Source organism: Stegostoma tigrinum, unplaced genomic scaffold, assembly GCF_030684315.1.
Source record: "Stegostoma tigrinum isolate sSteTig4 unplaced genomic scaffold, sSteTig4.hap1 scaffold_288, whole genome shotgun sequence".
In the NCBI taxonomy this organism is placed as follows: domain Eukaryota; kingdom Metazoa; phylum Chordata; class Chondrichthyes; order Orectolobiformes; family Stegostomatidae; genus Stegostoma; species Stegostoma tigrinum.
In genome coordinates, this window is record NW_026728216.1 from 120,356 (window position 1) to 137,156 (window position 16,801).

Below are 16,801 nucleotides of genomic sequence, written 5' to 3' on the forward strand. Positions count from 1 at the left end.
CTTGTCCGCTCCACACTCCCTTCCAACCCCACCACACCCGGCATTTTCCCTGCAACCACAGGAAGTGCAACACGTACCCCCATACCTCCTCCCTCACCCCCATCCAGGCCCCAAGAAGACTTTCCACATCAAGCAGATGTTCAACTGCACATCTACCAATGTGGTATACTGCATCCGCTGGACCCGTTGTGGCCTCCTCAACATCGTGGAAACCAAGGAGAGACTTAGGTGTTCTGCAAAGCAGTCCCTATGCTCGGTTCACAATAAACAACTGCGCCTCCCAGTCGCGAACAATTTCAACTTCCCCTCCTATTCCTTAGACGACATGTCCATCCTGGGCTTCCTGCAGTGCCACAACAATGCCACCTGAAGGTTGCAGGAACAGCAACTCATATTCTGCTCGGGAACCCTGCAGCCCAAAGGTATCAATGTGGATTTCACAAGCTTCAAAATCTCCCCTCCCCCTACTGCATCCCAGAACCAGCCCAACTCGTCCCCGCCTCCCTCACCTGTTCTTCCTCTCACTTATCCCTTCCTCCCACCTCAAGCCACACCCCCATTTCCTACCTACCAACCTCACCTCTTGACCTGTCCATCCTCCCCGGACTGACCTATCCCCTCCCTACCTCCCCAACCTACACTCACCTCTACTAGCTCAATCCCACCTCTTTAACTTGTCTGTCTCCTCTCCAACTATCTTCTCCTCTATCCATCTTCGATCCGCCTCCCCCTCTCTCCCTATTTATTTCAGAGGCCTCTCCCCCTCACCCTCCCCCTTTTCTGATGAAGAGTCTAGGCCCAACATGGAAGCTTTTGTGCTCCTAAGATGCTGCTTGGCCTGCTGTGTTCATTCAGCTGCTCACTTTGTTATCCCTATATCTCTTAACAACCTCATTAAGTGAGTTCTTGAGTTAACTATGCAGGGTAGACTTAGAGTTTATCATTCTAACTTGCCAGCCCTGAAAGATGAAAGTTGGTTTATGTTGGATGCTTGTTTCATAGCTACGAAAGATATCCTGAACGGATTTTTCATGTCTTTTGTTGAGAACTTTACCCATTTAGTCACTCTAATCCTTTTCCTTTTTTAAAGTTTCCTTGGTAGTCATAAATTTTTAATGAATAAAATCTTTAGTCTTACACTAGATATTCCCAATTTCAGGAGAAAGTCCAGAGAGACCTTTTAAAGGAAAGGGTTTTAGAAAGAAAACTGAAGTTCCATTGATCAAAGTCATGAATAGTTGATAAATTATTTGCACTTCATATTTCCAGAACCTACCCTGGAAGAGAGAGCCCAGAGAATTGCCAAAGCTGTCCGCAAACAGTCAATAGAAGTGAAGGAAAATTGGGAGCAATTAAAAACCCGTGCGAGCAACTGGCAGAAACAGGTGGAAAAGGCGTTGGAGAAACTTCAAGAACTGCAGAAAGCTCTGGATGATCTTGAGGCTCATGTGATAACAGCTGAGGGGGTCCACACTGATCAGCAACCTGTGGGTGACCTGCTTATTGACTCATTGCAGGGTCACATTGATAAAACCACAGTAAGTGCAATTACATTACACTTCACTTATGAACAGATGTAACCACAATGTTGTATCGAGACGATCAGTAATATGAGTACTTCAGTGATATTGATTGAATGGTTGTTAACTTAATTTGCAAATTAAAACTTAGTTGAGCATGCCTTCTGATGATATCACATCGTTAATATTAGTATAGTTGAGGATTCTATTAGTCAGTGACATCAGCTGAGTTATCTACTTGTTGCCATGTTATCGTGATTAAAGGAAAAGTCTTACCACGCCATTTGGCGACGCCTTAGAGAGAGACAACTGGTTATGATTTAACCAGAAGATTACCATGCCTCAGGCAAGTAGAGGGTTTGAGGCGAAGATCATTTGTGGTAAGCTCACTGGTGTGGCAATTGAGCCCTCTCTTGCAGGGGATCACTCTGCATCACAAACCAACCGTTCAGTCAACTGAATTTGAATAGAGTTTAGGATTGGAGAGCAATCCATGCATTTGTATTTTTTTTAATGAATGTTTCTCACTGGCAAACCTTTTAAAAGCCAGCTCAGCCATACAGGCTAGATCAGTTCTTGATCTCAGCTGAATTTTTTGATCTCGGGTGAGTCAGCGTTAGGAGTTCAGTGATTGGAATGAATTCACATGAAGTTAGCGAGAGGGATACTACATGTGAATAGATCAATGTTTTGAAAAGAGGATGAGATATGAGCAAAAGTTTAACTGATGTGGAAGACCAGCCAAAATCATCATCAACGGTGGAGCAGGCTTGAGCGGCCACGCAACATTGAGCTGCCGCTATTTGACTTGTTCTGTGAAGAGGAAGGAAAATGGTCAAAGTGTCAAAAATGCTGAAGACCTCATCATTCTACAACCTCAAAATTTGATTGTGTTCAGTATATTATCACTACTGGTACCCCTAAATCCTGGTCTATCATCTCAGCAACTCTACTCTGCCCAAAAGCTGGTTACTTGTGACATTTTTGAAGGATCTTCCCAAGTCTGAAAATCATTTTTGTGTTTGTAGAATCAGAGTTGGCGTGTGGAAGGAGGTCTTCTGGCATATCATAGCTCTTTGAAATAACTCCCCAATTTGTCCCCCTCTGCTGTGCAATGACTTCAACCACTTATATAATCTCTTTAATGGATGGAAACTTTTGAAGGCATCCGGAATGAGTATTAACGATCCCAGAATACAACTGAGCCTTATTAAGTTCTTAGTTCTGATGATCAAGAGCTTGATCAAAGAGGATTGTTTTAAAAAGTGCCTTAAAACAGGAAAGGTACAGAGGCTAAGAGGTGGAGGAAGTCTCTTGTTGGGTTTGAAGCCTACAAAATTAAATGTTTGGCAACCAAACATATCCTGAAGTATGGTCGGACTGGTGGAGATTATCCAAATAGCGATAGGCCATTTAAAATCAAGAGTGGGCAAGAGGACATAATTAGACGAGTGCAGATACCCTGAAGTATGGTCGGACTGGTGGAGATTATCCAAATAACGATAGGCATAGCCAAGGAACAATTTGGAAACAAAAATGAGAATTTAATAAAATTACTGTTAATACTATCAGTTAGGTAGAAAGCACAGAGAATAGGATTTGGTTCAAGATGAGTCTCAGGCAGTGGAGTTTTGACGACCTCAAGTGTTCAATGGGCAAATGTGGGACTCTAGCAGGGAATGCATTGGAATTGTCAGGTCCGGAAGTGAAGTAGTTTCAGTTGAAGGTTTCACTGCTAATGAGCCAAGACAAGAGACAGCTTTAGGGATTGCATGAATGTGTGGTCGGACGTTCATCGTGGGATAAACAAGATGCCAAGGTTGTGCTGAGACAAGCGTAACATTACATTGTTGCCAAGGAGGAGTAATGCACTCAGTAGGTCGTGAATAGAGATTGGTGTGGGGACCACAAACAGTGGTCTTCCCAGTTTTAAATTGTTGTCTCTACAGAGTTCCGCAACTTTATGTTCTGTTCAAAAGGCTTCACTGACAAGGAAACAGAAGTTAGCCATTTGTTTACTTGTCAATATATCTTGATTTTTCCACCATGTTCTCCAATTATTTCCAAAACCTGTGCAGTGTACTAAGTGAACCATTCAAACCTTAAAAGGAAATGTTAAAGTTGTGGAATATAAAGTTAAATTTATTTTATTGAAAATTGAAATAAATTACATGAGGGTTTGACCAAGACTGAAAGGAATTAGATGGGACACCAGATGAATAAAACAAGCAGTAGTAAGGTGGTATTAGCTGGATGTTCCTGAAGAAAGAGAACGCAGCCAACCTTTCTTCCATAAGGGGGATTAATTGTGTGGTGTCAGACACAGTTGATTAAATCATTCCTTCTGCCTTTACTGCCTGACTGTACTATGGTTGTAATATTTACTTTTTTAAAGGCTCAAGGTTAGACATACTTGTCATTTTATAAATTTTAAGAAGTTGGCTTATTGTCAAGTCACGGTAGGATTGAAAACACATTCTATAAGTGTTTGAAGTCAGAAGTCACATGACACCAGCTTATAGTCCAACAGGTTCATTTGAAATCACACAAGCTTTTGGAGTGCAGCCCCTTCATCAGGTGCAGTTAGTGAGGTGACCACAGAGAGACACAGCTTATCAGCAGAGAGATCAAAAGATCATAGAATTGGCGTGAGTGGAGTGTCAGATAATAACTCTATACAGGTGACCAAGCGTGTCAGAGGCAAGCAAAGTGTTCATAAAGTCAATGTCAGTGCTGTGCTGTCATGATAATCAGGCAGCGCAACAGGAATGTACAAAAGGTGACATCTCAGGTCAGACTCTGACTTGTAGTTTCGAGGCTTGTGTTCAGAATCTGTCTTAGAGTTTTAACCTTTATTTCAAAAGCAAGAATTTGTAAGATGCCACACTGACTGACTGTAACTACAAGTTGTGTGCTTCTTCAACAAAATATCTGCAAATAAACAAACATCCTGGATGAAGACTTATTATCTGACACTCCACTCACACCAGTTGTCTGCTGTTTTGATCTGTCTGCTTATAAATTGTGTGCCTGTGTGTTTTCCTCTCTGACCGTACCTGATGAAGGGACTGCACTCCAAAAGCTTGTGTGATTTCAAATAATATCAGAGATAATGGGGACTGCAGATGCTGGAGATTCCAAGATAATAAAATGTGAGGCTGGATGAACACAGCAGGCCAAGCAGCATCTCAGGAGCACAAAAGCTGACGTTTCGGGCCTCGACCCTTCATCAGAGAGGGGGATGGGGGGAGGGAACTGGAATAAATAGGGAGAGAGGGGGAGGCGGACCGAAGATGGAGAGTAAAGAAGATAGGTGGAGAGAGTGTAGGTGGGGAGGTAGGGAGGGGATAGGTCAGTCCAGGGAAGACGGACAGGTCAAGGAGGTGGGATGAGGTTAGTAGGTAGCGGGGGGTGCGGCTTGGGGTGGGAGGAAGGGATGGGTGAGAGGAAGAACCGGTTAGGGAGGCAGAGACAGGTTGGACTGGTTTTGGGATGCAGTGGGTGGGGGGGAAGAGCTGGGCTGGTTGTGTGGTGCAGTGGGGGGAGGGGACGAACTGGGCTGGTTGAGGGATGCATTAGGGGAAGGGGAGATTTTGAAACTGGTGAAGTCCACATTGATACCATATGGCTGCAGGGTTCCCAGGCGGAATATGAGTTGCTGTTCCTGCAGCCTTTCGGGTGGCATCATTGTGGCAGTGCAGGAGGCCCATGATGGACATGTCATCAAGAGAATGGGAGGGGGAGTGGAAATGGTTTGCGACTGGGAGGCGCAGTTGTTTTTTGCGAACTGAGCGGAGGTGTTCTGCAAAGCGGTCCCCAAGCCTCCGCTTGGTTTCCCCAATGTAGAGGAAGCCGCACCGGGTACAGTGGATGCAGTATACCACATTGGTAGATGTGCAGGTGAACCTCTGCTTGATGTGGAATGTCATCTTGGGGCCTGGGATGGGGGTGAGGGAGGAGGTGTGGGGACAAGTGTAGCATTTCCTGCGGTTGCAGGGGAAGGTGCCGGGTGTGGTGGGGTTGGAGGGCAGTGTGGAGCGAACAAGGGAGTCGCGGAGAGAGTGGTCTCTCCGGAAAGCAGACAGGGGAGGGGATGGAAAAATGTCTTGGGTGGTGGGGTCGGATTGTAAATGGCGGAAGTGTCGGAGGATAATGCGTTGTATCCGGAGGTTGGTAGGGTGGTGTGTGAGAACGAGGGGGATCCTCTTGGGGCGGTTGTGGCGGGGGCGGGGTGTGAGGGATGTGTCGCGGGAAATGCGGGAGATGCGGTCAAGGGCGTTCTCGATCACTGTGGGGGGAAAGTTGCGGTCCTTAAAGAACTTGGACATCTGGGATGTGCGGGAGTGGAATGTCTTGTCGTGGGAGCAGATGCGGCGGAGGCGGAGGAATTGGGAATAGGGGATGGAATTTTTGCAGGAGGGTGGGTGGGAGGAGGTGTATTCTAGGTAGCTGTGGGAGTCGGTGGGCTTGAAGTGGACATCAGTTACAAGCTGGTTGCCTGAGATGGAGACTGAGAGGTCCAGGAAGGTGAGGGATGTGCTGGAGATGGCCCAGGTGAACTGAAGGTTGGGGTGGAAGGTGTTGGTGAAGTGGATGAACTGTTCGAGCTCCTCTGGGGAGCAAGAGGCGGCGCCGATACAGTCATCAATGTACCGGAGGAAGAGGTGGGGTTTGGGGCCTGTGTAGGTGCGGAAGAGGGACTGTTCCACGTAACCTACAAAGAGGCAGGCATAGCTGGGGCCCATGCGGGTGCCCATGGCCACCCCCTTAGTCTGTAGGAAGTGGGAGGAGTCAAAAGAGAAGTTGTTGAGTGTGAGGACGAGTTCAGCTAGGCGGATGAGAGTGTCGGTGGAGGGGGACTGGTCGGGCCTGCGGGACAGGAAGAAGTGGAGGGCCTTGAGGCCATCTCCATGCGGAATGCAGGTGTACAGGGACTGGACGTCCATGGTGAATATGAGGTGTTGGGGGCCAGGGAATTGGAACTCCTGGAGGAGGTGGAGGGCGTGGGTGGTGTCACAGACGTAGGTGGGGAGTTCCTGGACCAAAGGGGAGAAAATGGAGTCCAGATAGGTGGAGATGAGTTCGGTGGGGCAGGAGCAGGCTGAGACGATGGGTCGACCAGGGCAGGCAGGTTTGTGGATTTTGCCTCAAGGCCCTCCGCTTCTTCCTGTCCCGCAGGCCCGACCAGTCCCCCTCCACCGACACCCTCATCCGCCTAGCTGAACTCGTCCTCACACTCAACAACTTCTCTTTTGACTCCTCCCACTTCCTACAGACTAAGGGGGTGGCCATGGGCACCCGCATGGGCCCCAGCTATGCCTGCCTCTTTGTAGGTTACGTGGAACAGTCCCTCTTCCGCACCTACACAGGCCCCAAACCCCACCTCTTCCTCCGGTACATTGATGACTGTATCGGCGCCGCCTCTTGCTCCCCAGAGGAGCTCGAACAGTTCATCCACTTCACCAACACCTTCCACCCCAACCTTCAGTTCACCTGGGCCATCTCCAGCACATCCCTCACCTTCCTGGACCTCTCAGTCTCCATCTCAGGCAACCAGCTTGTAACTGATGTCCACTTCAAGCACACCGACTCCCACAGCTACCTAGAATACACCTCCTCCCACCCACCCTCCTGCAAAAATTCCATCCCCTATTCCCAATTCCTCCGCCTCCGCCGCATCTGCTCCCACGACAAGACATTCCACTCCCGCACATCCCAGATGTCCAAGTTCTTTAAGGACCGCAACTTTCCCCCCACAGTGATCGAGAACGCCCTTGACCGCATCTCCCGCATTTCCCGCGACACATCCCTCACACCCCGCCCCCGCCACAACCGCCCCAAGAGGATCCCCCTCGTTCTCACACACCACCCTACCAACCTCCGGATACAACGCATTATCCTCCGACACTTCCGCCATTTACAAAACGACCCCACCACCCAAGACATTTTTCCATCCCCTCCCCTGTCTGCTTTCCGGAGAGACCACTCTCTCCACGACTCCCTTGTTCGCTCCACACTGCCCTCCAACCCCACCACACCCGGCACCTTCCCCTGCAACCGCAGGAAATGCTACACTTGTCCCCACACCTCCTCCCTCACCCCCATCCCAGGCCCCAAGATGACATTCCACATCAAGCAGAGGTTCACCTGCACATCTACCAATGTGGTAGACTGCATCCACTGCACCCGGTGCGGCTTCCTCTACATTGGGGAAACCAAGCGGAGGCTTGGGGACAGCTTTGCAGAACACCTCCGCTCAGTTCGCAAAAAACAACTGCACCTCCCAGTCGCAAACCATTTCCACTCCCCCTCCCATTCTCTTGATGACATGTCCATCATGGGCCTCCTGCACTGCCACAATGATGCCACCCGAAGGCTGCAGGAACAGCAACTCATATTCCGCCTGGGAACCCTGCAGCCATATGGTATCAATGTGGACTTCACCAGTTTCAAAATCTCCCCTTCCCCTACTGCATCCCTCAACCAGCCCAGTTCGTCCCCTCCCCCCACTGCACCACACAACCAGCCCAGCTCTTCCCCCCCACCCACTGCATCCCAAAACCAGTCCAACCTGTCTCTGCCTCCCTAACCGGTTCTTCCTCTCACCCATCCCTTCCTCCCACCCCAAGCCGCACCCCCCGCTACCTACTAACCTCATCCCACCTCCTTGACCTGTCCGTCTTCCCTGGACTGACCTATCCCCTCCCTACCTCCCCACCTACACTCTCTCCACCTATCTTCTTTACTCTCCATCTTCGGTCCGCCTCCCCCTCTCTCCCTATTTATTCCAGTTCCCTCCCCCCATCCCCCTCTCTGATGAAGGGTCGAGGCCCGAAACGTCAGCTTTTGTGCTCCTGAGATGCTGCTTGGCCTGCTGTGTTCATCCAGCCTCACATTTTATTATCTTGTGATTTCAAATAAACCTGTCAGATTATAACTTGATGCCATGTGACTTCTGACTTTGTCTATCCTAGTCCAACACCAGCACCTCCACATTATAAATATTTGGAACCAAGTCAGTGCAACAGGTATACGTTGAACATTTGACTTCGGAAGGATGCCTAGTGCTGAAAAATTCATTAATAACAAAGGATTTCTCCATTATGCCATCTATTGTAACATGCTGCGTCTCACAGTCATAATGAAAGGATGCCCACTTTAATTCAGCAGCGCCAACAACAGTTATGGATATTTTTAGCATGGGAGGAGGCCATTCAACCACTTTATCTGTACCAGCTCTCTCCCAGAGCAACAAAATTAATCCTTTTCTTGAACTCGTTCCACATATTTCACAGGATTGAAATATATAGGTACATAGTTAAGAGATTTTAACATCAAGTGAGCAGTTCTCGCACTACACCTTGTCACTAAAAATTGAAAACGTGACTTACAAAGAGTGAGTCTTTATTTTGTTCTGTTGTGATGATGAAGAAGATGCAAGTCCAAGTGCTGGAACTGGCCTCTTGAACTTAGAAATTTTTAAATGTGTATAAAATGAATTCCGTGTGCATCTACGAAAAGCAGTTTTATGGAAGGAAAAGGTACCAAAGAAGATTTGGTGTATTGTACTTTATCCTATTATACTCCAACCTGTGAAAACAGAACTCTACTTTCCTGTGCCTCCCAAATCCCGAGTCTGTCCCTGCCCCCATTGACCATGAGGACACGGCCGGAGACCCCAACCGATGATGTCACATTCGCCTCCGCCGGCCACACCACTTCCGGGACCGCTGCTGCAGTCACCGCCTCCACTTCCAGTTACAACACCACACACACCACCCTCGCCGCAGCTGCTGCCGCCCACCCCGATACTCCAACCGCCGACGGAACCCCGCCCACGGCTGACGCCCTCATCGCTCCGCCCACAACCTTCACAGCCAGCAACCCCAGTGAAGACAGTCACATTGAACCCTGCCGCATGTTCACCATCCCCCCAGACCTCCCACTAACTGAGGACGAACGGTTAGTCCTTAGTAAGAGGTCTCCTTTGTCCCTCTACAACCACACATCAACGAATACCAGTCACGATTGGACATAGAACAGTTTATCCGCCGCCTTCGCCTCCACGCGTACTTCTTCAACCGGAAACCTAACCCTCCCTCCACTAACCCCTTCACCCGCTCCCAACACAAGTCCTCCTCCTGGACACCACCCCCAGGCCTCCTACCTTCCCTCGACCTCTTCATCTCTAACTGCCGTCGAGACATTAAACCGCCTCAATCTCTCCACCCCTCTCACCCACTCCAACCTCTCCCCCGCAGAACGGCCGGCCCTCTGCTCCAACCCCAACCTCACCATCAAACCCGCAGACAAGGGTGGCGCAGTGGTAGTATGGCGCACTGACCTCTACATCGCCGAGGCCAAACGCCAACTCTCCGACATCACCTCCTACCGCCCCCTCGATCATGACCCCACACCCGAGCACCAAACCATCATCTCCACACCATTCATGACCTCATCACCTCAGGGGACCTCCAACCCACAGCCTCCCACCTCATTGTTCTCAACCCCGCACGGCCCGTTTCTATCTCCCTCCCAAAATCCACAAACCTGCCTGCCCTGGTCGACCCATTGTCTCAGCCTGCTCCTGCCCCACTGAACTCATCTCCACCTATCTGGACTCCATTTTCTCCCCTTTGGTCCAGGAACTCCCTACCTACGTCCGTGACACCACCCACGCCCTCCACCTCCTCCAGGACGTCCAATTCCCTGGCCCCCAACACCACAGTTTATCAATGCGGTAGGGTTTCAAAACTAACGGACTTAGCTAGGGCCGAATGTTGTGGATGTGAAAATAAGTAGACTTTGTGACATCAGGCCTATGTGGTCAGAATTTAAACTCTGGGTCAAAATAACAAAGGGTGCAACGAAAACCGGTAGCTAGCAAGCAGACCTCCTTTCAAGGACCAAAGATAATGGCTTCGTTCTGTTCAAGATTTAATAGATGGAAACTATCCGGTTATGTGGAGACAGTGGAAGAAATGAATGAGGGGGTGGATAGATCTGGGCATTGCCACCATGTATGTGGAAAGTGCAGTGCTTTCACATGATATTGCTCTGGGGCAGTGTTCAGATGAGAAAAGGAGTGGGATTTTACTGATTTGGCCAGACCTAAGTGATTCACACCCACGGCCATGCTGTCAAAGATTTGTGGAAGCCAGCAAAACTGAACTTGACTGTTTGCAGTAAATGTACAGCATTTCAGATGTCACTTGATCCTGCAGATTGACTCCCTAGAATCTGCTTGTCAAATGATTTATATGGCTAAAAGGTTCAAGTATGATTTTGTGCTGTGGAACTCATCTCGAACCGAAACTCGCCAGTTTTTATATCAAGATCTGGAGAAAGTATTAGTTTTTTGAAGATGTTCTGATACAGAGATAGACTAATAGTTTCCTGAGAAATCGTGGGGCATTGGCCAGGAAGTTAAACAAACAGTGGGGAATAAAACAAACTTGACCTGAATCCTATGTTAAGTATATAATGGATTTGTTCCACAGTGAGGATATCAAAAGATATTCTAATTTTTAAGATGAGACACTCAGGATAATTTGGGTAGGATGCACTTCTTGAAGGGACCGGAAAGGTACAGAATTATCCATAAGATGTGAAAAATTTGAAATGAAGACAAAACCTTTTGAGGCTGGGGTGGGGAAGAAATGAAGGTCCAATTTTGCTCATTCAACCTCTCCCATTGACCAAATGCATTTGTAGTGTCTGTAAGGTTGGTGACGGCACTTAAATGAAGAAAAATCAACATGGACATGCTGTACATAACCATGAACAATCAATCTCTTGGCAAGGATAATGTGACAGGGCATTTGAAAAGCCAGGTTATTGTAATTTGAATTAAGAGATCAGGCTGTAGAACTTGAGATCAATCTCAGAATAAAATGTAACAACAGCGATAGATGAGGAACCTCTTCACTCACAGAGAGGTGAACTTTGTAATTCTGTACTCCAGAAAATGTGGAGCCTCAGCCAAGAAGTATGCTCAGGATGGGGATTGACATGCTGGGGTAGTCAGTGAAGCACTATTAATGTCACAGGATTAGTAATCCGGAGGCCTGGGACAATGCTGTAGAGTATAGTCTTAAGTTCCACTGTAACAGCTGATGGAATTTGAATTCAGTTCAATATAATTTTGGGGGTAGGTGGGAATGTGGAGCCGAGATTGCAGTCAAGTCAGCCACGACCTTCTTAAATGGTGAAGCAGGCTTGATGGGGCCAGTTATCCAACACATGCTCAAATTGATATAATCATAAACAAAGCTGGTCTCAGTGATGGTTACACTGTCACTGTTACACTATTCACCGTTATAAAAACTTGACTCATTCACTGATGTTCTTTAAGAAAGGAGCTCTGCCATTCTTATTTGATCTCACCTCCATATGACTCCAGATCCACAATAATGTGGTTGACACTTAACTGCACTCTGAAATAGTCAAACAATTTGGAGGAACTAGGGATGGGCAGCAAATACTGTCCTTGCTACTCCTGCTCCTTGTTGCTATGACCCTATATGCTGTAACATATTAACCAATTTCCTCTTTGAATCCATTTGAGGAGCAGTGTATATTTTGTATCGCTTGGTGATTCTCCAAGTATCTGATGGATTTTGCATAGTTCCTTCTACCTTCTAAATGTGAGCTCCTTCCAGTGTTTAACCTTTAAGGTAGGCAATCGTTCTCGAACCTTTTTGATTGAATGCTTTCATATTAATAGCAATCACTAACCTATCTATTATTAATTGCATATTCATAAGACCAAGGGCTACATGTAAAGAAGTGTTCTAATCATCTTTTTAAAAAGCTACTTCCTGACGGTTATCATGGAGATGAGATTAGATTCCCTACAGTATGGAAACAGGCACTTCAGCCCATCCCCCTATCACCGACACACACCCCTGAACACTCTGGGCAATTTAGCATGGCCACTCCCCCTAGTCAGCACATCTTTGGACTGTGGGAGGAAACCGGAGCACCCGGAGGAAACCCACGCAGACACGGGGAGAATGTGCAAACTCCACACAGAGAGTTACCTGAGGCTGGAATCGAACCCGGGTACTTGGTGCTGTGAGGCTGCAGTGCTAACCACTGAGCCACTGTGCTGCCCCGATGTGTGTATTTGCTTCTAACTGTGATATCTGTCAGTCCCTGGACTGGTGTTTGATAAGGGCACTCATAATGTATATCCACTTTATGCAAATGCTCTTCTATTGTTCGCCTGATAAATCAAGAAAAGGGCTGGATCCTTTTGTATATTTTTAACATCACATATTCATGATTTACATTTCGTTGAGCGTTTCAAATTGCAGTAATTAAACATTCATGACAGATAAAAGCATTCCAGAATTGTTCCGACTTGATGATAAATAGTGAATATCTGTTCTTGACTGCAGCTTTCCAGCCTATCAGTGCAGAGAGGCATTGCTTAGCAAGGTTGGATGAGGAATATTACTGTTCCAATTAGTTACATTTAATTTATCACCATTGAAGCTCGCGTTAGTTAGTGTGCTTTTTTCCAATATATTTAATCTCAAGTTATGACAGATGATTTGATTTGTAGATCTCAAATTACCTCTCTACTGTAGAACCCAGTTTTGAAACAATTGATATGAGGCACTTATTGTACTGTCACTGATGCTGTCATTATACTACCAGAGTATGGCTGTAATGCTGAATTACTTTAGCCTGCCTTCATGAAGCAGTGCAATCTTTCCGAGATAAGGATGAGGGGAAGGTGCATATAAAAGATTGATTTATAAAATTGAGATTCATGGAATATATAGGTCACTATCAAATTTGGTTAAAAAAGATGGCTGAAGGACAGAAGCAGCAAGTTATGGTAAATAGATGAGAAGATCGCTATTAGCAGTTTGCCAAGTATGAGGACACTGATTTTTGGAGATAGATGCACGATTTGAATTTGGGAATATGGCATACAGAAGGCCCTTCAGCCAATCAAGTCTGCGCTAATCCCACTTTGCAGCACTTGGAGAATAACCTTTAATTTCACGTGCTCATCCCAGTACCTTGTTAAAAGTTGTGAGCTCTCTTGTCTCAACTACCCTTCTGGGTAGTGCATTCCAGATTACCACCACCCTCTGGGTAAAAATATTTTTCCTCAAATCCCCTCTACATCTCCTGCCCTTCACCTCATAATTGTGTCTCCTTGTCATTGACCCTTCAACTAAGGATACGGCTGCTTCCTAACCTTGCCCCTCCTCATCTTCTGCACCTCAGTCACGTCCCTCCTCAGCCTTCTCTGCTCTAAAGAGAACAATCTGACCTTATCCAGCTAGTCTCCGTAGCTAAAGTGCTCCGCCCCAGGCAATATCCTAGTGAATAATCTCTGCACCCCCTCCAATTCAATCACATCCCTCCAACAGTGTGGTGATGAGAACTGCATACAGTATTCCAACTTTGGCTTAACTAAAGTTCTATACAATTCCAACGGAACCTTCCAGCTGAAACCATCTGTGCCATGACTGATAAAGGCAAGTTCTCAGTACGCATTCTTAATCATCCTGTTAACCTGTCCTGCCACCTTCAAGGTTCTGTGTACAAGCACCCCATGATCCGTCTGTGTCCCCTAAGCCTCCTAGTGTCTTGCCATTCATTGAGTACCTCCTTGTCTTGTGACTTCTTCCGATGTGCATCACCTGATATGTTTCAGGATTAAATTCTGTCTGCCACTGATCTGCTCATCTGACCAACCCATCTATATCTCATTCTGTTGTATATATCACGAACAGTGAGGGACCCAATATGGAACGTTGCAGTACGCCATTTGACACAAGCTTCCAGTCGCACAAACAGCCTTCTACCTCTGTGCTCTGTCTCTTACCACTGTGCCATTTTAGAACTACCTTGCCGTAATAGCCAGTGGTGCCAGATGTGTTTACCTTTAATATCAGTCTCACATGTGGGACCTTGTCAAAGGCGTTTTTGAAATCCATACAAACTGCATCAGCTGTAGTATAAGCATAGAGCGCAGAAGCAGAAATAGGCCATTCAGCCCTTTGAATCTGCTCTGCGATTCAAAGAGACCATGGCAGAACAGTTAATTCTCCAGTCTACTTTCCTGCCTTTTCCCAATATCTGCTGTCTATCTCAACCTTAAATTTACTTAATGACCAGCCTCAATCGTCTTTTGTGGCAAAGAATTCCACAGATTTGCAACCCTCAGAGGGAAGAAATTCCTCCCAATCTCTATCTTAAATGTGTGACCCCTTATTCTGAGATTATGCCCTCTGGTCCTAGACTCTCCCACAAGGGAAAACAAACTCTCTGCATCTACCCTGTCAAAAATCTTATAAGCTTCAATAAGGTGGCATCTCATTCTTCTATATTACAACAAGAACAGATTCAATCTTCTTAACCTCCTAGAACTTATTTGAACTTCCTCCACATCCTTAGATATTTCTCCCAAAACTGTTCTCAGTGTTACAGCTGTGATCTGACAATTGCCTCGTACAATTTTAACAAAACCTTTTATATTCCATTCCATTTGCCTTCTTCATTACCCAATGAACTTGGATGCTTGCTTTTTGTGATTCGTAGATGAGAATATTTAAATCCCTCTGTTCCGTAGCTTTCTGCAGTCATTCTCCATTAAATAATAACCAGCTTTTCTATTCTTCCTACCAAAATACATTAGCTCAGATTTCCCTGCATTATATTCCATCTGCGAAGTTTTTGCCCATTTGCTTAGCCTGTCAATATCTCTCTGCAGACTTTTTGATTAATCCTTACTAGTTGCCTTCCCACATGGTTTTGTGTCATCAGCTACAGTATATTCTCTTTCGTCATTCAAGGCATTAATGTATTTCATAAATAATTGTGTCCCCAGCACTAATCTGTGCGGCGCTCCGCTAGCTGCAGGTTGCCAGTCTGAAAATGCCTCCCTTGTCCCAATTCTGTCTTCTATGAGTGAGCCAGTCCTCTGTTCATGATAATATACAACAGCAACATCATGGACTATTATCTTATTAAGTAGCCTAATGTGTTATAGCTCATCAAAACCCTTGTGAAAATCTGGGCACCTACATACCTCGCAAAATTATATCAAAATTGTGAAGTGTGACCTCACTTTGATGAAGCCATGCTGATCAAACCTTGCATTTCCAAGTGGAGATGAATTCTCTCCTCCAGAATTTCCCCAGTTGTTTCCCTCCCACTGATATGAGATTCATTGGTCTGTAATTCCTGGTGTATCTCTCTCTCTCCTTGAAAAATGGTACCACATTAGTTGTCCTCTACCAATTCCCCTGTAGCCAGAGAAGAATTCAAAGTTTGGGTCAGAGCCCCTGTGATTTCCTCTCATCTCTTATTGTGGCATATGATACAACCCCTTCAAACCTAGAGAATTATCTACTTTTAGGCCTAGCAAAGCCTCACTCCCTGTGTCAGTCTGCTCAAGTACCTCAGTCCCTGTCCCCAAGTTCTCTACCTCCATCTTCCTCCTCTTGAATGTAGACTAAAGTGAAACACTCTACCAGTGTCCTTCTGTACGGTATAAAGTTTTCCCCCGGACCCTAATGGGCCCCATTCTTTCTCTGGTTATCTTCTTCCCCTAAATGTACTTGTGAAATATCTTGGGATCTGTCAAATTTTATCTTCATGTTTTTTCATGCGCCTGTTTCCTCCTAACTGCTTCAAGTTCCCTCTGAGCTTTCTATACTCCACTAAGGCCTCCATCATTTGCTCCCTTTGTACCTACTAAAAGCCTCTTTTTTTTTGTTCTTAACCAATTCTGAATATTCCTACACATCCAGGGTTCTTTGTCTTGTTATTTCCAAATTTCATCCCAAAGGAAACATGTTGGGCCTGTGCTTTCCCCATTTTCTTCCCAATCACACGTTCACTTTCTACTGTAGAATTTGCCAGACGTAGCTGAACCTGGTCTACTTTGGTCAGATCCTGCTTTATTTTAATAACATCTGCCTTCCTCCGATCCAAAATTTTTTTTTTGCAATCTACCATTTTCCTTTTCATAACAGTGGTTGCTATCACTATATTCTCCCCACTACCACCTTAAACACCTTGGCAACTTTGTTCTCAAGAATTAGATCTGGGACTGGACCGTCCCTTGATGGACCTTCCATATGTTGACACAATAAACTCTGCTGAACACGTATATAGAAATCCAACTCCTCTTTACACTGTGCACTTTACACTCGATAACAAGGTGGACATTATTTTAAAAAGAAAGGTTTAGAGGGGATTAGAGGAAAACCTTTTTCATCCAGAGGGGTCTGAAATGCACTCTCTGGGAT

The 16,801-nt window shown here is 46.2% G+C and overlaps 1 protein-coding gene across 6 annotated transcripts in view; it reads left to right on the plus strand.

The window, feature by feature from the left end:
• The window catches only part of LOC132208090 (utrophin-like), a 146,956-nt gene that overhangs the window by 113,096 nt on the left and 17,059 nt on the right, over window positions 1-16,801 (plus strand). For all 6 annotated transcript variants that reach the window (XR_009444182.1, XR_009444183.1, XM_059643835.1 and 3 more), the window contains one exon: window positions 1,270-1,538. Coding sequence is in view for 4 of the 6 variants with exons in the window: in XM_059643835.1 (XP_059499818.1) it covers window positions 1,270-1,538 (269 nt within the window). In the remaining 2 variants the exon portion in view is untranslated. The remainder of the gene's footprint in view (window positions 1-1,269; window positions 1,539-16,801) is intronic.